The 23,295-nt window shown below is 41.0% G+C and overlaps 3 protein-coding genes across 4 annotated transcripts; 2 read left to right on the top strand and 1 right to left on the bottom strand.

Moving 5' to 3' along the window:
• Nucleotides 1-384: 384 nt before the first annotated feature.
• On the top strand, nucleotides 385-6,547 carry LOC143918692 (U3 small nucleolar RNA-associated protein 6 homolog). The gene is made up of 8 exons (XM_077440671.1): nucleotides 385-597; nucleotides 668-980; nucleotides 1,047-1,235; nucleotides 3,474-3,677; nucleotides 3,753-3,866; nucleotides 3,942-4,151; nucleotides 5,554-5,739; nucleotides 6,095-6,547. Exons 1-8 carry the CDS (start codon nucleotides 506-508, stop codon nucleotides 6,506-6,508), a joined length of 1,722 nt encoding a protein of 573 aa, XP_077296797.1. The 5' UTR covers nucleotides 385-505; the 3' UTR covers nucleotides 6,509-6,547.
• LOC143918691 (uncharacterized) lies at nucleotides 6,541-15,631 on the bottom strand. Its single transcript, XM_077440670.1, has 3 exons — nucleotides 15,407-15,631; nucleotides 13,934-15,158; nucleotides 6,541-10,566 (listed from the first exon to the last, which is right to left on the bottom strand). The coding sequence occupies exons 1-3, from the start codon at nucleotides 15,545-15,547 to the stop codon at nucleotides 9,968-9,970; spliced, it is 1,965 nt and encodes a 654-aa protein (XP_077296796.1). The 5' UTR covers nucleotides 15,548-15,631; the 3' UTR covers nucleotides 6,541-9,967.
• A 2,168-nt stretch (nucleotides 15,632-17,799) lies between these two features.
• LOC143919164 (TAR DNA-binding protein 43-like) lies at nucleotides 17,800-23,072 on the top strand. 2 transcript variants are annotated; one of them, XM_077441363.1, is made up of 2 exons: nucleotides 17,800-19,596; nucleotides 22,864-23,072. In XM_077441363.1, exons 1-2 carry the CDS (start codon nucleotides 18,413-18,415, stop codon nucleotides 22,892-22,894), a joined length of 1,215 nt encoding a protein of 404 aa, XP_077297489.1. In that variant the 5' UTR covers nucleotides 17,800-18,412; the 3' UTR covers nucleotides 22,895-23,072. The 2 variants fall into 2 exon arrangements, with proteins under 2 accessions (XP_077297489.1, XP_077297488.1); XM_077441362.1 differs by having other exon boundaries at nucleotides 17,977-19,602; nucleotides 22,864-23,069.
• The last annotated feature ends 223 nt before the right edge of the window (nucleotides 23,073-23,295 follow it).

The following is a 23,295-nucleotide window of genomic DNA, read 5'->3' as shown; positions in this document are numbered from 1 at the left end:
TCTTTGCTTTCCGATATTTGCTTTTTCAATCTTTTGACTTTCGGTGCCGTGAGGTAGACCCGGCCGTTTAATATAAATACTAGCCATTTAATATAAATACTGACCTTTCATATTTAAATACCGACAAAATTAAATTTAAATACCAGTAAAATACGGTTCGGTGATTATTGCCTACAAAGCGCTCGCCCAAAAGTCACTAAAATCTCTATAACAGAACATCTAGCAGCCGAAAAGTCCATCATACTAACAAAAAGTTGGGTGTCAAATATTCCATATTCGCGATTTTAATGGCAAACATTGTCTTTTGGGCGATTTCAATGTGCATAATAATACAATTACCGTAAAATACAAGCCTTAATAAATTTACAACGATTATTTTATGCTGGCAATACAAATTAATTTTTATACTGGCAATGTTGCACGCACGTGTCGTTTGACGTTCAGTCAAACTGACAACGTTGTTTGAAGGTACTTTGACTTGTTATTGAATTTACAACCTTTCATCATGGCTGAATTTGTGAACCAACGGATTGAGGATATGCTGAACGAGCTGGAGCAGATGAAGAGAATAGGATTATACACAGATGAAGAAATAAAGTACAAGATTCTAACCGGTAATTTGTCAGTTATTTTATAACCAAGACATGACATAAACATATATTTCCAGAATGATATCTAAAAGGCGAAAAGACTTCGAATACAAAATACACAGACGCGTCAGATGCAAAGAGGACTTTTTAAAATACGTAGGCTACGAATGTGTACTTTTACAAAACATCAAACTGCGCCGAGAACAGAACAAAATCAGCGATAAAAAGAACGACATTGAATACACAATATCTAAAAGGGTCATCAAACTGTTTAAAGAATTGATCACCAGATTCCCAAACGACCTGGAAATATGGCTGAATTTCATGGAGTTTTGTAAGAGTGTACAGAATACCTACGTCATTACGGGATACCTCGAGAAACTCACACAAGTAAATACGATTCAATTGTTATATAAATATATATAAAACACGTTTGTTATAGAAATTTTATTTTAGATACATGGCGATAAAGCTAAAGTATGGCAACTAGCCGGTAGATGGGAGTACGAAGAAATGAATAGTCTCGACTCGGGCAGGACTTACATTATGAAAGGTATCCAACGTCATGTAGATTCACAAGATTTACACATTGATCTGCTGCGGATTGAACTGCTCATGGCCGAAGCCATGACCGAAGATGACCTGGTAATTCCAGCCATATTTTTAATATAAAATATATGTAAAGATGATAAGTAGATGGTTTTGTAAGTACTATAGAGCAGACTCGTGTCTCGGCCTATAGAAACTCGGTTGAGTTTTTAAGAGGATCTTTAATTTAATTACAAGTTTTATTGTATCTACGTCGAAATAAGTAGTTCTTTGACTTTGGAAAAGTATAACCAGCAGAATAGACTATTGGTTTGCGTATAATGCTTTGAACAAAGGGGTCACGGGTTCAAATCCCACTGGATTTGTGACTCCAGGTCAATCGAGTTTGCCTTATTATTTTGTTATTTCTTTTCAATTAACCATGCACACTCGCCTAACAGATTGCTCCAAAACGGCGAGTGTTCTAAACAGATTATGACTCAAGAAATTATATATACATATGTATATTAGAGGTGGTCGATAATTTTGTCTATCTGGGGTCACCCATCTAACAACGGCAGCAACGAATTTGAAATACGGCGCCGGATTACATTAGCAAAATCGGCAATGTCACAACTAACGAAGATTTGGAAGAATAGGGCCATTACAACTGCTGTCAAAATCCGTCTCGTGAAGAGTCTCGTTTTTTCTGTCTGCCTTTATGGTGTCGAGACGTGGACCATGAAGGCGGCGGATAGACGGAGAATCGATGCCTTCGAGATTTGGTCCTGGAGACGGCTACTGCGCGTGCCTTGGACCGACAAACGCACGAATGTGTCTATTCTTGAAGGATTAAAAATCAAGGATAGACTGTCAACAATATGCCTGAAACGTATATTGCAGTTCTGTGGCCACATTGCACGAAGAGGTGAGGAGAGCCTGGAGCGGTCGGTTGTGGTTGGTAGCGTCGAAGGCAGAAGAGCCAGAGGCAGATCCCCCGCACGCTGGACTGACCAAGTATCTGCAGCGACGGGCGCTTCCACGGTAGCAAGTCTTCGCCTGGCCGAATTTAGAACTGAATGGAGGCAGCTGGTTGACCGGACATCATAGTCACGATCCTCAGTGATGAGGGAACCAACAGCAATATATATTAAATACATAATTATTACATAAATCGAAACAATACAACCTGACATATATGGTCAGACATTACAAACATCGTATACAATAACATTTTTCATGTAACAATACGAATTTTTATATTCAATAAACATCAACAGAGACATCTATGTAGATAATATAACAATAACTCAAGGTTTGCAATAGAAAATTGGAGAGGGAAAGGCAATTTTACAGGAACCGTTTCAATGAAAATCAGAAAAATTGGCAAATTCTGATAAGAAACGATCGACCTCGAGAAAACAAGGTCTGGCCAACAACGAGATTCTAGTGGGAATCGAACCCGTGACACCCCGCACGAAAGAATACAACCTTCACCACTAGACTACGCTGCTGGTTTATCTGTTTTTCATTGAAACGGTTCCAACAAATTGGCAACCTTACCCATTTTCTCGCAAAACTCGAGTTTTCATCAATCTCAAATTTCGCTGAATTGTATTTATACAATTCAGCAGCTTTCATACAATCATCAACCAGCAGCGCTAAGTAGTGGTTAGCATATATGCTGTCGAACATAGTGCTCACGGGTTCGAGCCTCACTGGTTGCTGCTGGCCAGACCTTAGTTTGTGCCTCCAGGTCAATCATTTCCTATCGGAGTTTGCCAATGTATCTGATTTTATTGAAATGGTCCCAAAAAATTGGCAACCTCTACTCATTTCTAGCAACTTTCGAGTTTTCAGCAATCTCGAATTTCGTTGAATTGTATAAAATGCTGCAAATTTACAAATTTGACCATAGATGTCTCTGTGGGTGTTAATTAATATGTATGTGGTATAGAATCCTGACAGATGACGCCGTTCAGGACCACGGTTGGGATGTGGCGGTTGAGGTGAAGATCAAACACGTGCGTTTTCAGTCATGTTGTTTATTAAGACGATACGTGCGGTGGTTTAGCGACCAACCGCGCGGAGCACGGGTCCAACTGCGACTAACCGTTACACCTTTTCATCCCCTTCTCACAATCAGTCGTAATATACTCTTTCTCAGCCATAGCCCATACATCAGCCTTTCGTTCAATTCCAACCCTACATGTATTTACTTTGTATAATAATAATACTTGTATCAGATGTACAATGTTTCTGGCCAGGAAGGCGCATTGGGGTTACCTGCTAGGCCTTCCCGGTATAAATTAAAACTAAATAAATAAATATCACCGTTTCTAAATATTTTTATAGGTGACTCAAATGACTCGCATCAACCTCGTCGTCGACTTTGCTCTCAAAAACGTACAAAGCGTTGATTTTATCATCAAAATGTGTACAATCGTCAACGATTTCTCATTCGCGACGGACGTCCGCACAAAACTGTTTACTATACTTTGGGAGAAGTATTGCGATGACAGCGACGCTTGGAACTTCATCGCAGATTGTGAACTCAAGGTCGGTGTGATATAAAGTGAAAATTTCATATAAACTCAAATCAATATTTCATATGGTATGTAAATTCATTAACAGAATAAAGACGTCGGTGGATTCGATTGGTTGTCTTTAAACAGTAATGCGTTCACGTCTCATTACCCGTCAAACTTGGAGAGTTTCGTGAACGTTCATGAAACAGCCATATCAAAGGTACGATCATTTCAATCTACATATGCTTGTATTCAACTTTGTGTTTCAATGATTATTTTATATTTATATATACAGGTTCCGACGAGGAAATCAGTACTCAACTATATAAACAGCGCAATCAAATTGATCGCAAACACTGAATTCGGCATGGCGACCAAACTTAACACAATGAACCGTGCTTTCACAACAGGTCACACTTTGAAGCTTCTCAACGAGCAGTATTATAAGTTGTGGTTGGATATATTGTGCTCGGATAGCGTAACTGGAAGAGATAAAATCTTAAATGTAATTAGAAAATTCGTGTCGTTTTAACCTTTGAATGCTGACCCTTTGAAGTATATGTACTATCGAATAACAGTGGAAAAGAGCACCGTTGTGGGCATTTATCATTATTTAATTTGATAAATGTGGTGTTTTTTTTAATTATATACAAATTCAATGCTCATTTTCAATCACAATATGTGTGTAGTAAAAAAACGGACAACTCCAAAACTTTTTCGATAGAGTTTTTCACACCATACTATACTCATCATACATGTTAGTATTATATATTCAGTGCTGGACTGCTTATCATATTAACCGTTTGCCCGCGGCTGTCTTCTATGGAAGTTTTGCGCGACAAGTGTGTTGCGCAGCTTTCTTCGATAGAATTTCTGAACTTTGCATGGGATTTTGATCCTTATATGCGCCTATTTCAACTGTTTTAAGGTTCAAAATTGGTTGAATATATTACTGAGAGTTGAATGCCATCTATTCAATATGCTTAAAATGAATATATACCAGTCAAAATTAGTTTTTTGTGGAACGATACTGAAACCTCGTTTATGTGACGTCACGTCTGTTGAACAATGGCGACGATACGTCTCAATTGTATGAAGAATGATTATTTGACAATTAATTCAAAACCACGAGATATATTATGTATTTTATTGTTTAAAATAATACTTTGTGTTAATTAACATATCTGGGTACTCGAGTAAATATTAAATCTGTATTTAAGGTCGAAAACTCGATTGCCAAATTCGCGAAAAAGGTGCCGCGTACAGGGCTTGTTCGCTATATTTATTGTCGCGGGCAAAGGGTTAAGACGGTACTGCATATATCATACAGAGCATTGTCACTCTCGGTACTTCTTCGGTTAACAACATATACATAAGTAACATGTCAAGTTTGTCATTATATCCTAGCTGTTAACAAGTCCATGGGCCTGAAATATGCCGATAGGCGTTGTATTTTGAGCATGTACAAAGTAAACAAGAATACTATCCGCTAAGCCTTTGCAGGTAGCATTGAAAAAAAATGCATTGAACATGGGTCGTGTAATCCGTGTCAATGTTTATAAAGACTGGGTTACACTGTAATTTCTGGATTTATAACCATAGCAAAATTTCCCGATGGAAATCCTTAACTGCCGAGTATTTTAGATTGTCGCTTGGCATTTAGATTGTGAGCATTACATTTTAACAACAACGAAGATGGAACTAGTTTTGGACAAATACATTCATTAACCCTTTGCCCGCGGCAATAAATATAGCGAACAAGCCCTGTACGCGGATTGTTGTTGAAAATGTTGGCGAAATTTTCAGCATGGTGGGCTTTCAACAGAAAAGACGTCAGCACTCAAAGGGTTAAACAAGTCTGATTTAACTTTGCGTAATATACTTACATACATACCGAATTTTCTTAGATTTTAGAAGAGGCGTGTCAAAATATACCATCTTCCGAATTTATATGGTTAGAGCGTTTGAAAAGATGCACCAACAATTCAAACGATATGATGATCCTATTCAAAAAGGCAAAACTAGCAGTACCCACAGAAAAAGTAGCTAGTTTATGGGAATACGTCATCACGAGTACCAAAGACATTACAACAGTAAGACATTATATATATATACCATTAAATAGGCTAATCTTGTATGCATATTTTTCAATATCTTAAAATTTAGACTGTCGATTTTGATTTCTCCCATTCCTGGGCTTAAAAATTAAAATAAAATGGATCTTGGGGAAACTCGTATAAAGGGTTGAATTACCATTAACTGGTCATTGGGTGACTGCAATAATGCATCATGTTTGTAAGCATGCAAAACTATGTAACTTAATTGAGTGTTTGCAAGCCTACACCTACATTAATCGGTCTTAAGACTATAAAACTCGATCATATATAAGATTTAAATCATTTTATTCAACGAAATTGAAGTATTTGACTAACGAGTGACATTTTTCAGTTAAAAAAGCTATACCAAGAGAGCATGATGCTTCCACCGAAGATGGCTTCGACGGTGAAACCGCTATTGTTGAAATCTTATCATGAGAACAGCGGAATAGATTTCGCTCGGTCGGAGTACAAGTCGATGGCGATAACCACACCGTTCGTCATTGAACTCCACAACGCCATGATCGAGATTGAGAAGTGTGAAAAAGTTCCGAACGCGAAACATCTCCGACTCTGTTACAATTTGGCCATCCAGCAGTTCGGCTCCAAGGATGTGGACGTTTGGCTGCGGTGTGTGGAGTTCGAGATCCAGGCAGGTCATCCCGAGGCTTGCGGTGCACTATATTCTAGAGCTTGCTCGAATTTGAACGACTCTGTAGTGAGCACGTTCATGTCTAAGTATAGCGAAGTTATCAATAGGAATTGATTGTATGTTATTGTTAATAAAAAATGTATTTTGAGTATAAAATCGTTTTATTATCTATGTATGTATATAAAATTGGGTTTTTTTTAAATCCATCATTGATATCAATCATGCACTCGTCTAACAGATTGCTCCAACGCGGCGAGTATGGTATACAGATTGAGAATACAAAGAGAAAAATAAACTATGAAGTACGTACAATAAAATATAATTAATAGAGTGAAGCTAATAAAAAGCTTGTAAAAAATAGAGTTAATACCATAGATATAGAATACCATAGATACGCTCTAAGCTGATCACCCTGTTGGACCATGCACACACAAAAAAAAGTACAGATCATGCACACTCTCTCTCAGTACCTAGTTAGCTTCTAAGTAGGAAGGTCGATTGACATTTTTCGAAAATGCCAACGTGTTCAGTGAAATTGTGTTACAATTACTCAAGAAAACATAAAAAGGCGGATGGCATCACATATCATAAGTAAGAATTAATATATAATGTCTTCAATTATAGTAGTATTTTAACATATAATGAAATATCGGCGCGATGTATGTAGTGTTGTATGCAGTGATTGAACAGCGGTCGACAACCTCTGCCATAGATGTCTCTAAATGCACACGTATATCTTGTTGGCACTGAAGGAAATTCAGAAATCGACATTAAGTGTCAACTTTAAAATTGATCCTTTTGGAAGTTACTAATGTTTAAATATTGTAATAGTTAATGATGGTTTTATTATAGTAACATACATTTGTAGTTTAATATAGTGTGTATAGCTAAATATTTTTTTCTTAATATGGCTTTATGAGTTTGGTTTACTGTCACGCGGAGTTTCCAATAAAATAAAACTTCAGTGCATGTACATATGTACATAAACTGGTTGCTGACCACTGCCGACCGCTGCGTCGAACCTTTTTTTCACCACTTCCCCGCTAGTTAAACCCCCCGCACCCCTCAGTTAATGGCGACAAGATCTCCAACGAAATTTGTATGTAAAGGCATATCTATGTATATTCTATATCTATGGTTAATACTCAGTTGCCAATCCCGTAACTGAGGAAGTGTTGGAAAAGAGACCGAGAAAATGTTTGAAGCATCACCTGGTGCATTCAAAAAACGCAGGTCGTTAGGAATGAGTGAATTTAAGTATGCGGCGGTTCTCGCCTGAGGAATATGGAATATAAGACGATAGATAGCGGGTCCAGATCAAACTCTCCGGAGCATAAAGGCTAATCTCAGCCAGAATAGGCTGCCACGAGATAAGACCTATGAAAATAATAAATAAAAACTTAATTAAGGCCACACTTCTCTTGTGTTGAAGAGAAGTGTAGCCAACTGTACCCAAGACAAATCTAAATGGAAACAAATATGGATAAATCCCAAACTGCTCCTTGTATAAAGAAGCCGAAGAAAACTTCTCTGAAGTTCAAGCTTATATACATATTTATTTATTTACTAGCTAAACCCCGCATGCGTTGCAATGCCACAATAACGCATGCAATTCCTATTCCCGTTCCCATTTTTCGGAACAACTCAGGCAGCGAACACCCTGATCGCGACGCGAAAACATTTGAAATTATAGCGAATGACACTCATTCCCGTTTTTTTTTCACAGTAATCTTCCCGGACATGCATACAACAAATCCTGAAAGTTCCATCGTAATCGCTTCAGTGGCTTAGGAGCCTATTCGAGACACACACACAGACATTCATTTTTATATTAATAAATATATTACAGTTAAGCTACAGTGACATTACAGATATACTCCAGAGCGTCACTAAAGCTAGTCACATATACATGAAAAAAATTGTATTCTGAAGAACCTCTCCGTTGGAGAACAAATTGGTAATCCAGCAATATTGCACCCAACCCATTATGCATTACTTCTCTAATTATAAAATAACACATGCAAATCGTACATCCATACATATATACAAATAAATAAAATGATAATAGAGAAAGATATTGAATAATAAATAGTGTTTCATTTGTTTTTTTTCTTCAAGCAATTAACCTAGAATTTTTTTTATTTTTATGGAATCCGATTTCGGATAACAAAAGTAATTTAGCGGCTTTAATCTTGCAGTCTTAAAGTTCAATTTTTTATAATAAGATGCAGTTGACTTTCGTCACATAAATTTAATCTTTTTTTTGCTCTTACGAGTCAAGGACTTCGATTAATTTAAAAGAAATGCAGCATTTCTCTTCCCCAAATCGTTGTCTAGCTCTAATTGCGTGACTGATCAAATCACTATACTTGATCTCCCATGTTTAACCCTTTGCCTGTGGCAATAAAAATGAACAAGCCCTGTACGCGGCACCTTTTTCGCGAATTTGGCAATCGAGTTTTCGACCTTAAATACAGATTTTAATATTTACTCAAGTACCCAGATATGTTAATTAACACATAAAGTATTATTTTAAACAATAAAATACATAATACATCTCGTAGTTTTGGCTTAATTGTCAAATAATCATTCTTCATACAATTGAGACGTATCGTCGCCATTGTTCAACAGACGTGACGTCACATAAACGAGGTTTCAGTATGGTTCCACAAAAAACTAATTGTGACTGGTATATATTCATTTTAAGCAAATTGAATAGATGGCATTCAACTCTCAGTAATATATTCAACCAATTTTGAACCTTAAAACAGTTGAAATAGGCGCATATAAGGCTCAAAATCCCGCGCAAAGTTCAGAAATTCTATGGAAGACAACCGCACTACAGACTCGTCGAGCAAAGCTTCCATAGAAGACGGTCGTCGGCAAACGGTTAATAACTGAAAATCAGGAATGTTCAACTTTTGAATTGGCTCTCGTCCATTAATCTAGATAGAAAGACTCACGAATCTGTTTATAGATATACAAAGATCAAATGTATGCAGTTGTATGGAGCATGCCATACCGGGCGACTCACTGGTTGCTCAAGCAATAAAGTCAGCTGACCAGTAAGATCAGCGTTCGGTCTGGTCACAGTGATTTTATTGCTTGAGTGACCAACACGTATAGCATTGAATTCACATAATGATTCAAAATGTATAGCATTGAATTCACATAATGATAAAACATATTGAGAACTCTTATAGGCATCAGTGAGCAGATTCTGGCTCGCTTTTAGTTACCCGAGTTGAGAGACCACGAGCAACTACGCTTGAGCGACTAATTCGACGACAAAGTCATTCACAGGTCACCCAGTTTGGCCCGGCTCTTAGCAATGTGATATACATATATATATATATATGTATTTGGGTGACGCCTGGTATATTTACCTGGAGATTTAGAATACTACTACTCACCTTAGTTCATTAGAATTTATGAAGATAAAGTTGCGTTGACAAATACGACAGGCCCATAGCATTTTATACACAAAGCATTTTGGACACAAAACTTCTAGTGTGATGTGACGTCATACAGTGAAAATTGTTTTATAAAAACATATCAAATGACTTTGGCTCTTTAGCTCATATAAACATATTGAACTTTCGCGCATTGGACTTTCAAATATGGACTTTCTTGATTCAAAGTATTGGGCATGTTGATTTCTGCCGTAGGAGCGATAACATTAGAGATATGCGGGGCTTGAAACATCGGAGGAGCTTGAGTATTGTGAAACATTAGAGGAACTTGAGGCATTTGGGGAGAAGCTCGCACGATTCGATGAGGCTTAGAAACTTGACCTTGAGAATTTTCCTCCATGAGGTCGTACCCTAGATCTGAAGAGCTGTGCTCTTTTTGAATGTGATGGAGTAGTTTGGATTTGACGCCGAACGACATGACGCACGAGTCACATTTGTATTTATTATTCTCGTGTACGCGCATATGCAGTTTCAACTTGGTGGCGAGAGCGAACATCTTCTGGCACAATGTGCATTTGAACTGCTTGTCCATGTGTTTCTTTTTGATATGCGCGTTGAGAGTTGACGCACATATAAATTTTTCCAAGCAAGTCTTGCACTGGTATGGTCTCTCTCCGGTGTGTAGCCTCATGTGCTTCTTCAACGCTTGGGAGTTTCCGAGCCGCCTTTCGCAAATGTTGCACTTTTTCGGTTTTTCCCCTGAAATACACAAATAAAAGATTGTTTTTATTCACATTTGAATGCTGCTATGCAATTAACATATGCCAATATTGACAAAAAAATGTTTATTAGTTATGATATTCATATTCAGTAAAGTCAAACTTTGTTTAGAAAAATACTAAAAACAAAAAATTCTACCTTTACATCATCCCCGTATTCGTGCAATACTTATATATCATCCCTGTTATAAAAGTGGCTAGCAGAAGGATCTCCAACTTAAGGTTAGCAGACTATAGGATGCTGATAGTCAGCAATGAAGACGAAATTGGTATGCTCCTGTATATAGTAGAAGTGGAGAGCAATTATTTAGGACGAAAACAAGACGAAGCTTCTTTTCGTGGACCGATTCGAGACTTTGTAGGAATATAGCACAACTTGTGCTATTACGAATCAAAACCAGTGATCTCATCATCGATCCTGTACAAACAAGTAGAACTAATCGCTACTCAAGGACAACGTCCCCTTCGACCATTCCAGAAGAAAGAGTTCATCGCTCGATCGTAAAACGAACGAAACCCAACGAATGCACACGACCGCATTCTCAAATGAACGACGTCCTGGCGCTGACCCCATAGCTATAAAACACGCGCCCCGAAAACAGGTCAACACGTGTCCTGGAAACGAAGACAAAGCATCTGCACACGGCACGCTTCAAGCCAGAACGTATATAAAGCGACGCACCAGCTCCCAACACCTCTGTGAACCTCTGGAGTTCAACCAGCTCATTTCTCCGAAGCTCAACCTCTTCGTACATACAATAACCATTGTAAAAATCAACTGAGTTTCCATAGGCTGGGAAACGGTCGAAACCTTTAACCCGCTCTATAACTGGTGAGCCCAACGTGATCTAAACATCGCACCCGCAACGGATCTTTTTACCCGCCCTATACTCCTTAACCAAAAAACTTCTCCTTAAGAGATTACGAAGAGGTGAAAGATTTTGTTTATCAGGGCTATTAGTCTCAAAAGATGGGAGCTCTCAAGCAGAGATCTGAAGAAAAATTTGGAATGGTAAAATTGGCATTGACTAGTTTGACAAAGATATGGAAGAACCTAGATCGAGTGACTGCTAGAGACATGACCCTGCATCTGAAGGAAAACACAAATCGCTCAGCTGTACAGAAATGACTTCCAAACAACAACCTCTAGACACGCGTCAAGGGATCCGAAACGCACGAACATAGATTAACAACATCACGCAGCTGCACAAAAAACGACCCCTAGACACAGCGGCCCCCGTTTTTATCGCACAGCCTTACTTATGTGTGCGCGAGCAGGATACAATTGGACTAGGTGACGTCATATCGAGTCCTCTTGTATCCTGCTTGCACACACATACGTAAGGCTATGCGACAAGAACAGGAAGATTTTCACAGCACGCCAATGCCTAGACACTGACCCCATCTTACATCTGCATCGCGCCACCTCCAGACAATAGCATGAGCACACAACAACAAAAGTACATAAACCAACGCAACAGTCCCAGACGACACAGCGAGCCACTGTTATTAGGCCAGCCAACTCCTCCGAAGTCGAACAACCAGCTCCTTCGTCATATATAAAATAGGGGTCTACCCATAGATATATAATACACATAGATCCGCCCTCACGCTTTATACTGGTCTCCCTTTTGGCGCATGCAAAATACATGGCGCATGCACAGTTTCTCTCAGTAGGTAGGTAGGTACCGCTGCGTCGTAGGGAAAAAAACCTTTTTTTCCCCCCAACTTCCCCGCTAGTTAAACCCCCCGCACCCCTCAGTTAGTGAGGACAAGATCTCCGACCAAAATTACACGTCAGGGCCTATCTAGTGTATTATATATCAATGGGTCTACCTCACGGGACCGAAAGTGAAAAGGTCGAAAAAGCAAATATCGGAAGGCAAAGATCGAAAGATAAAAAAAAAGGGTACATGGTAAACAGTACTATGTATATATAATATATATGAGTGGCATGCGGTGAAATTATATCTCTTTTTGTCATAAAGCCTTGTTAAATGTGCGCGCGCAGGATACGGGAGAAAAAGCCTGTTCCTCTTGTTCCTGTTGTATCCTGCTCGCGCAAATTAAGTGAGGATGTACGACGGGGGGAGAGAGACTTTAACCGCACGCCACTGATATATATACTAAACGTTTTTCATATGTATGCATGGTAAACGAACATTTTCGATTTTTTAACATTCGGTGCGGTGACGGTCACCCATAAAATAGTACATATTTGTATACTGAACAATAAATAAACTTCTTTCAAACACAAACGTGCTTCCATAGACCGAGACACTGGTCAACACATCTTTCTGCCTAAAGCCGATCCATTATGAATATAACGAAGACCTGTTCTCGATCGCAATTTATGGAACGGAGACTTGGACGATGAAAACGGAGGAGAGAAGCACCCTGAAATGTGGTGCTAAAAATGGTCTCTTAACACGTTCAACCCGGCGTGTACCACCGGTGGCCACGCGGATAGAGCTATGGCAGACTATAATTTTACGGTTCCACTTCATTGAGCACCCCAACACTAAAATTCTAAAGATTTAGGGACAACTCATTATATAAAGTGATTTAATGCCGTCACGCGTAATTGGGTGCCGATATGCGTGACAGTGCCGCCACATGGGCAAATGTATGAAATCATGCGCCGGGCTGAATGTGTTAAAATATCAGACAGACTCCACAGCGTGCTAAAGGAGATTTTTCGTATTTCAGACATCTTATCAGGAGGAAAAATGGGAGTCTAGACAGTGCCGGCCTTACACCCTATGGCGCCCTCGGGCAATTTTCTCTAAGCGCCCCTAGAAAATTGTGACAAATTATTTTATGACATTGTAGATCGGAGATAAGATTAAATTTCAAATAATCAATTGAAGTTTCGCCTTTGGCACTCTAATCTAAAAATTTTTAGTCTTTGGCGCCCTAATTTTAAATTTTAAAGCGCCTTTGGTGCATGGAGTGGCGCCCCAACATACTCGGCGCCCTTGGGCGCCGCCCGACCCAGTCCCCCCCTAAAACCGGGACTGAGTCTAGAAAAGCTGATAGTAAAAGGATCAGTGAATCAGAAAGATCCCTCACACGATGGATCAGATCAGATCAGAAAGTCAGCTTGATCTTCTTTGTGCGCTATCATCAGCTCGGTCCAGGACCGGGAGGAGTGGGGGGCGAGTCACTCGTCAGGTCCTGAACATTCCATGAGACCGTGATGCTCAGTATTGAGAGATAGATTCATGTTCATGTGGGTTGACACGTTATTGAAAAACACTATCCAGTGAAGAAATCTCCATCTACAATGCCCTGATAAATGAAATGAAGTATTATTTACATTTATATAAACAAAAAGTGATATACACCTGTGTGGATTCTCTTATGCTCGTGCAGTGAAGACGAAGTAGAGAGGCATTTGCCGCAGTCGGTGCATTTGAAGAGTCGATCTCCGGAGTGGGCTCGCATGTGAGTTTGTAGCGACAAGTTCGTGGTGAAGGCTCTCGTGCATCCGGTGTACAGACACAAGTACGGCTTTTCTTTGGAGTGGATGTGGCTCACGTGCGAGTTCAGCTCACCGTTGGTGACGAACTTCTTGACGCAGAACTTGCACTGCCAATTCTTCTCGCCGCGGTGCACCTTCATGTGCACGTAGAGGCCGTTGCGCGAGGCCAGACTCTTCCCGCACTCGGTGCACACATACGAGGCGTCCGAGTGCGACTTCATGTGATCCTTGAGCTCCGACGACTGTTTATACTTCTTGGGACACAGCTGGCAAGCGTACGGTCGCTCGCCGGTATGTATCCTGATGTGGCGTTTGAGATCGTCAGCTCTGAGGAAACCCTTGCCGCAGAAGGTGCATAGTTTGTTCTTGAGATTCTCCTGGTGAGTTTTCTTGTGCCTGGTTAGGGTTTGTTTGCATGCGAAGGTTTGATTGCAGATTTTGCAGGTGATGTTCGGATCGGTTTCCGTTGAAGGTTTTGCTACCTTAGTGTGGCATAGTTTGATGTGCCGCTTCAGACCTTTGTTGGCGAAGAAGCGTTTGTCGCATTCGGTGCAGGAATGCGTCGGACCTACGATGTCTTGAAGAGATTTGACAACGATGCTCAATGATTTTTCTTTCGACTCGTGTCTGACCGACTTTCCTATGGATAAAAATAAAATTTCATCGTCGAGTACAGATTTTGGCTCACTCTTGCCGTTGAATTCCTGCTTTTTTATGTCGAACTTATTATCTAACTGTTTAAAATTTAAATAACTACTCAACGTAGGAGCTTCATCTATGTTTTTACTAACAATATCGGGAATATTCGCATCTTGGCCGAATTCGTCCTTGACGTTGAACGGTATTGCACTGAGCGGTTGTACGTCTAATTGAGTCTCGATGGAGTCACAAATTAAATCGTCCGTTTCTTTGAGCTCGTCAAAGTCCTTTATGATTTTATTGTTAGGTTCGGCTTTGAAGGAATTCGAGGAGTGGCTCCGTAGTTTTGCATCGGATGTTTCGCACAGTTGTTTGAATGAGAATGCGTTGTAGATGCTTTTTTTGCATTGGACGCATATCAGCGAAGGAAGCCCATCATTCTCCACCACCTATAATACATATATAGAAATTCAATTCAATGTATTCAATAATTTAGTATTTGTATAATTGAATTTATTGCTAAATGTGAATGTTAAATAACAAATAAAATTGATTTAAATAAATGAGATGAAATAAAATAAAATATTTTTTCTTGTATTTCAGTGTGATGATACTTACTAATACAAAAAAAAAAGTTTAAATCTAAAAAAAAAAAGTAATATATAGAGTAATTTGTATATGAAGGGTGTAATTAGACCTGGACTATCGCTACTTTCTCCAGCATTTGAGGAAGTGAGAGTTTCCCAGGCAAGGTGGGTTCGAACAGACTCTCTAACTGGGAGACATGAGAATGGCGCGTCCCCAAGCAAGCTCTGCACACTTTTTCTTCATTCTGCATGTCGAATCACACTGCTTTTTAGTCTTTTTTTTATCCTCTTCCCATGTCAGCTGTCATTTCAAACTCAGTATTGCCAGTGGTATCAAATTATTCTTGTCACTTGGAAGCACTTTCAGTTTCGGTAATTGGATTATTAGTCACATTGCGGTGGTCATAAAGACAATTTTTGCTGCGACAACCACGAATGCGGAATATTTGGCATTCGAATTTTCGTTAGTATGATGAACTTTTCGGCTGCCAGATGTTCCCTTATAGAGATTTTAATGACTTTTGTGACCAATGATCACCGAACCTTCAGTTTCTGTGAAAGATTCGCAGAAAATACTTATTTTATAATGGACTAGTGTTATGCCCGTTGATTTCAACGGGTGGTTTCGGAAAGAAATTGATACACGAATCAAAATGAAGGGTAAACGGACTACTAGTCATATGTGAACCGGTTCGGTGATTACTAGTCAAATGTGAACCGGTCGCTCTAGATCAGTCACACGTGATCACCCGTCACACTAAAACTGGTCACACCCTAAAACTGGTTACGAGAAAACTGGTCACACCCTAAAATCGGTCACGAGAAAACTGGTTGATCGATTTTAGGGTGTGACCAGTTTTCTCGTGACCAGTTTTAGGGTGTGACCAGTTTTTGTATGACGGGTGATCACGTGTGACCGATCTAGAGCGACCGGTTGTCCTGTGATCGGTTCACATTTGACTAGTAATCACCGAACCGTTTCAAACACAGACGGAGGCGTAATTTTTAAAACTAGACACAGAAGGTCTAGTGAAAAAGGAAAAGGGGAAAGAAAGGGGAAAAGGGAAAATTGCGCGAAAATGAAAATTAAGGAAATCGCGAAAATATGAAGTGTCGGATCGTTTGTTTGACACATAGTGTCAGTCAGACCTTAAAGCCACTTTTATTACTATTATGGGGGATGAACGAATGAGACGACTGGCATGTTAATGCACGTGTTTTATTTATGACAGCTGAAGGCAGAGTGAGTAGCGGCTCTCCGAACCCAGCCGAGTTGGTCCCCACTCGCAGGAAGGTAACCAAACTCGACCATGTCGTATAGCGAGCCGCCACACTATAATAACATTTCTCCGGTCGGCGATCAGAGAAATGTTTACCTGTGGGCGATGCGTAGATTGCGCGCTCAGTCTCAAAAACACAGACGGAGGCGAAACTTTTCAAAACTAGACACAGAAGGGGAAAAAGGAAAATTGCGCGAAAATGAAAATAAAGGAAATCGCGAAAATGTGAAGTGTCGGATCGTTCGTTTGACGCATAGTGTGGTCAGCCTTAAAGCCACTTTTATTACTGTGGCGGCTCGCTTATACGACATGGTCGAGTTTGGTTGCCTTCCTGCGAGTGGGGACCAACTCGGCTGTGTTCGGAGAGCCGCTACTCACTCTGCCTTCAGCTGTCATAAATAAAACACGTGCATTCAACATGCCAGTCGTCTCATTCGTTCATCCCCCATATTACTATAATAACATTTGGTTCGGTGATTACTAGTCAAATGTGAACCGGTCACAGGACAACCGGTCGCTCTAGATCGATCACACATGATCTCCCGTCACACTAAAACTGGTCACGAGAAAACTGGTCACACTGTGATGTGTCGGATCGTTCGTTTGACGCATAGTGCAGTCAGACCTTAAAGCCACTTTTATTACTATAATAACATTTCTCCGGTCGGCGATCAGAGAAATGCTTATCTGTGGGCGATGCGTAGATTGCACGCCCAGTTTCAAACACAGACGGAGGTGAAACATTACAAAACTAGACACAGAATGGGAAAAGGGAAAATTGCACGAAAATGAAAATAAAGGAAATCGCGAAAATGTGACGTGTCGGATCGTTCGTTTGACGCATAGTGCAGTCAGACCTTAAAACCACTTTTATTACTATAATAACATTTCTCCGGTCGGAGATCAGAGAAATGCTTATCTGTGGGCGATGCGTAGATTGCACGCTCAGTCTCAAACACAGACGGAGGCGAAATTTTTCAAAACTAGACACAGAAGGGGAAAAACGAAAGTTGCGCGAAAACTATGTTATATACGAATGAGACGACTGGCATGCTGAATGCACGTGTTTTATTTATGACAGCTGAAGGCAGAGTGAGTAGCGGCTCTCCGAACCCAGCCGAGTTGGTCCCCACTCGCAGGAAGGTAACCAAACTCGACCATGTCGTATAGCGAGCCGCCACACTATAATAACATTTCTCCGGTCGGCGATCAGAGAAATGTTTACCTGTGGGCGATGCGTAGATTGCGCGCTCAGTCTCAAAAACACAGACGGAGGCAAAACTTTTCAAAACTAGACACAAAAGGGGAAAAGGGGAAATTGCGCGAAAATGAAAATCGAGGAAATCGCGAACGCGCATTCGCAATAGTGCGCAATTCGTCCTTAGCAGGGGGGGAGCATCCGTGTGAGATAGGAGAGGAGGAGGTGGACAGTGGGTGGCGGGTGGTGGGTGGTGGGTGGTGGGTAGGAGTTGTACATAGTAGTAGGAGGAGGAGTGAGAGTAGGGCAGCGCCTGTCACACAGTGAGCGACCACACCAGTGAGTGTCGCGGTGTCATCGCTCATCACACACACAGTTCCGACACGACCGACTGCGAGCGGGTGCGCGCGCCCAATTACATAACGCTCGTTGCGGCGCGCGTCGAGACTCTTCGGTGACGTGCCGAGTGGCGATTGGTGGCGAGTGGCGAGTGGCGAGTGATCCGGTGGGGTGTGTCCGGGGGCGAAGCGCTGCGATGGGCGGCTTCGGCGGCTCGTGCCGGCCTGGGGGCCCGTCCGCAGCGAGCACAGTGACCGCAGTGTCCTCAGCCACGGCCACGGCCACTGCAGCCGGCTGACATGTCCTCACCCGTCCACTACCTGCAGGTGTGCGAGGAGGAGCCCGACGAGCCCGTCGAAGTGCCCCTCGAACCGGACGGCTCGCTGCTGCTGTCCACCGTCGCGGCCCAATTCTTCGGCTGCTGCGGACTCAAGTTCCGCTGCTCCGGAGGACCGCTGCGGGGTCTGCGCCTCGCCGGAGACCGTCTGTTCCCTCCGGACGGCGGCTGGGGCCTGCACAAGTACATATGCGTGTTCCCGCGACAACGCGACCCCGACCCTCGACCCCACAAGCTCCGCTGCTCCGACCTAATAGTGCTCGGCCTACCGTGGAAGACGGACGAGGACGCCTTGAGGGACTACTTCCGCTCGTTCGGAGACCTCTTGCTGGTCCAAATCAAGAGGGACCCTAAGACGGGCTCTTCCAAAGGGTTCGGCTTCGTCAAGTTCTACGACTACGACGCCCAGATCAAAGTGTTGGCTCAACGGCACTTGATAGACGGCCGATGGTGCGACGTGCGAATACCCAACTCGAAGGAGGGCCTCGTGCCCAAGGTGCCGAGCAAGGTGTTCGTCGGCCGCTGCACCGAAAACATAACGGCGGACGACCTCCGCGAGTACTTTAGCAAGTTCGGCCAGGTCACGGACGTGTTCATCCCGAAGCCGTTCCGCGCCTTCAGCTTCGTCACCTTCCTGGACCCGGAGGTGGCGCAGAGCCTGTGCGGCGAGGACCACATCATCAAAGGCGTGTCCGTCAACATATCGAACGCCTCGCCCAAACAAGACCAATACAAATACCACCAGATCAGGTCGAACAAGAACCAGGAGGGCGGGAGGCACTCTCGCACGTATCAGAACAGTCCGCAGTCCCAGTGGACCGGGCGCAGCGTGGAGCTGGTCCGCTCGCAGGGTCAGGGTGCGGCCAACAACGGCAACGGCCAGTCGGTCAACGTGAACCTGCCGCTCAACATCAACTCGATTCCCGTGAATCAGGCGTTGATAGCGGCCGCGTTGAACCAGCCCGGCTGGGGCATCGTCAACAACGTGCCCGTCGAGGGGTATCAGGGTCCGCCGACGCAGGCCGGGCCCGTCTCGCACCAGCGGGCCGGATTCTTGAATTGGGTGCCGCCGAATAATAACGGCAACGACAGCCAAGGCAATCAATGGCCGCATCAGCCGGACGTTACCGTCAAAAACTACGTCAAGTACGAGTAACAAGTTTTTATATATATATGTGTGTATGTATATAAAACATATATATACATACGTATATTTATATATGTATATGTATGTTGTACCGAATATATGTGTATATCGAGCATGTAAATAATGTACATAAGAAAAACAAAGATAAATCATCATCCGGATGCATAAAGTATATGCCGTGTATTAAAATTTACACCGACGAAATCTAATAGTACATTTTTTTTTTTAATTTAAAATTGATATTACTTTATTAGGAATGTGTACAGTCGTTGAATTTGAATGTTTTTCTTTTTGTATTGAAGAGATTTTCATATAAGTTGATCGAATTGACCGTGTTTTAATGTTAGTTGTGTTCTTACTGTTATTCTAATTATAAGATTTTTATAATTTGGTATGTTTGATGTTTCAGTCTTGATTTCACTTCACCGAAGCACTATGAAGATTCACACTCTTTCATTGCCAGTGAATGTATATAGCTTTTTTTTTTTTTTTTTTTTCTTCAAATTGTTTAGTTAAATCGCCTTTTTGCACCGGATTCAAAATATAATTTAAAAAATATATATAATAATTGCTCACTTACAGCGTGGAATATATTTATAAATAAAAATAATAATGAACCAGAGATGGATACGTCTGACGTTTACTCAAACAGTTCCGAGACATGCTGTCGATTGTAACCAATAGTTTAAAGCTCCATAGTGCCTTCGTATATGAAATGAATAGATAGACAACCAGTTTTTGATGCATTTTAACAGCGGCGTAGCTAGAATTTCGGACTTGCAAGCATCATTATTGACAAATTGTAACTTATTTATAATGAAATCATTTCTTTTTATACTCGATTTTATTTTATATAGTATTTTATTCAATTTGGCAGCGGGCTTATTCTGGATTTCGATTCCTATTGGTCGACGATCCTTTAAAACAGCGTTTTTCAACCTTTTTAGGACCGTGCCCCCCCCCTTTTACGTTTAATATTTTTCTGTGCCTCCTACCATTTTTTCTCGAAAATAAAAGTACATATTAAAAATATTATAATTACAAAATTGAAAAATAATTTTATTTAGTGTGATCCTCGTACCTGATGTAAACTGGCAAGTTTATTTATATCTGGCTCAAATGTTGTTATTGACATATGGAGATCGCCTCTTTTTACAAAATCAAGACGGTTGCGAGCTTTTGAGAGGAAATTTCATCACTCGACTACTCCAGATCAGTGGCGGCTCGTGGGAATTCACAATAGCGGGGCTGCAAAGATGAATCGGACTGTAGTAGTTTGTTGACCATACCGGTGACCGAATGCAAACAAATAGCATGCATATGTTCTATACTGGGGGGGGGGCTGCAGCCCCACAGTCCATATGGACGAGCCGCCACTGCTCCAGATTCATGTTAACGCCTAACCGACCTTATTTAAAATATATTTGGCACATATTTTGTCAGATATGCGATAAATCATCGATATTTGCCAACATCTACATAGTAAATTCACAATAGCGGGGCTGCCAAGATGAATCGGACTGTAGTAGTTTGTTTTGATCATACCGGTGACCGAATGCAAACAAAAATAGCACGTATATGTTCCATACTGGGAGGAGCTGCAGCCCCACAGCCCATATGGACGAGCCGCCACTGCTTCAGATTCATGTAAACGCCTTACCGACCTTGTTTGAAAAATATTTGGCACATATTTTGTCAGATATGCGATAAATCATCGATATTTGCCAACCATTCTTCTTCTTCTTCATGTGCCATGTCCTCCTAGAACGTCGGCAACTAGATGTCCCATTCTTATTTTGTCCATTGCTGCTCGGGTGCTGAGGCCGTACCACTGCCGAAGATTCTTGTTGTCGAAGATGTTTTCCGACTGCGTTGGCCTACGATTTTCCCCTGGATTATTAGGCGCAGGAGGTCGTATTTTTCGTTCCGCATCACATGGCCAAAGTACTCCAATTTACGTCTTTTCACACTTTTGAGCACTTGGACATGTTTTCCCATCAGGGCTAGCACCTCGGCATTGGTACGACGCGCCATCCATGAGATTCTCGGCATCCTTCTGTAGTATGTCCACATCTCAAATGCCTCTAGTTTCTTGCATGTGGCATCCGTCAGGCTCCATGCTTCTGTCCCATACAGAAGGATGCTGAAAACGTAGCATCGTAGAAGTCTCAGTCGGAGTAGCTCTTGTTTGCTCCACTCTAACGCGAATTTCCTTTCCACTTTCACACGTTTCACCCAGATGGCACCCAAAATATCTAAAACCATCCACTCTCTCCACCACGCTGTTATTGATCTGTAAATGAGAGCTGACCGTATTGTGCGCCGACTTGCTGAATATCATCCATTTGGTCTTTTTTTTGTATTCAGCTTCAACCCCGCCCTAGAACTATGCACAACAATTGCATACATAGTATATTTTCCGAAATGCGAACGTATATTCAGTTTGATGACAAATAAAACATTTAAGCTCTTCTATCGATATTATTTAGATATAAATTTTTTATAATTTTATTCCGTGCCTCCCCTAGAGCTCAGTATGCCTCCTCAAAGGTTGAATTTTAGTTTGTGCCTCCCTTGAGAGGGTCTGAGCCTCCAAGGGGGGGCATATGGACCCAGGTTGAGAAACGCTGCTCTAAAATACGCGATTCTTTTTGGTCGGACCGTCTCGGCTGATCAATAAGAGTCGCGAATTTTTTCCCCATTGCCGAGTTCTATGAAACGATGTGTGAGATATTTTTATATCTTTCGTATGGAAGCTATTGGAACCGGTGTGCATTGCATATGCTGTATAATAGTTACGCCACTGATTATATTTTCGATTCGTAATCAACGTTATCTAAAAATCTCTTGCACGTAAAACTACTCACATTCACCGAACACACACGATTCCGTTAACATTTATATATATATATACGTATATATTTTTACATTTATTTATACATTAATTTGTGCACAGGCATCAATCGATTCATAAAATAAATATATGTATAATAATGAAATAAAGTTTGACTATCGGTTTATTGTTTTATTGAGAATGTTTTGTTTATATGTTAAAAAAAAAAGAGTTGTTTTTCTTTTTTTTTTTTTCTCTTCTTCTTCTTTTTTAAATGTGAGTTTAATGGTTGTATAGCTTGCTTGTATTGTAATTAAATTTGAATAAAATCACTCGTGTGCTTTTTTATTTATATATTATTATGTGTATAATTGTATCGATATGACTATTATTGACTAATTATAACATCGACGTGTGTTGTTTTCTATTTTAGAACGAATAGGGGATTTGTTGCAATATTCTAAGGGTACCGACAACAAACCCTTCTCCCCCCCAACCGCACGCCCCGTTTGACTATGTTAAAAATTGTTAACGGTCAGTGTTGTGACGACTGTATGAAACTGCGACGGAATCTTGAAAGTATGCCTGCTTTACTTTTATATAACTATACTTCAAAGAATAAATAGTGATTTTTATAACAATTTTGCGAGTGTTATTTTAGATGTTTCCCCCCTCTGTGACATGTCCAAATAAACATTTCTTTCTGTTTGTTCAATATTTTATCTAGATCCGTCGACTGATTAAATACGGTGAGTTTTCAGCTGTGATGTCATCAATACATCGTTAATATCGTCGTATTTGACGATGTCCTTCGTCAGCGTTTTGTATGACTTCTTCTCAATTATGACCGAATTTTGCAGGATAA

Source organism: Arctopsyche grandis, chromosome 11 (genome assembly GCF_051622035.1).
Source record: "Arctopsyche grandis isolate Sample6627 chromosome 11, ASM5162203v2, whole genome shotgun sequence".
NCBI lineage: Eukaryota > Metazoa > Arthropoda > Insecta > Trichoptera > Hydropsychidae > Arctopsyche > Arctopsyche grandis.
The sequence above is the reverse complement of the archived record's forward strand: the minus strand, read 5'-3'. Positions and strand labels throughout refer to the sequence as shown.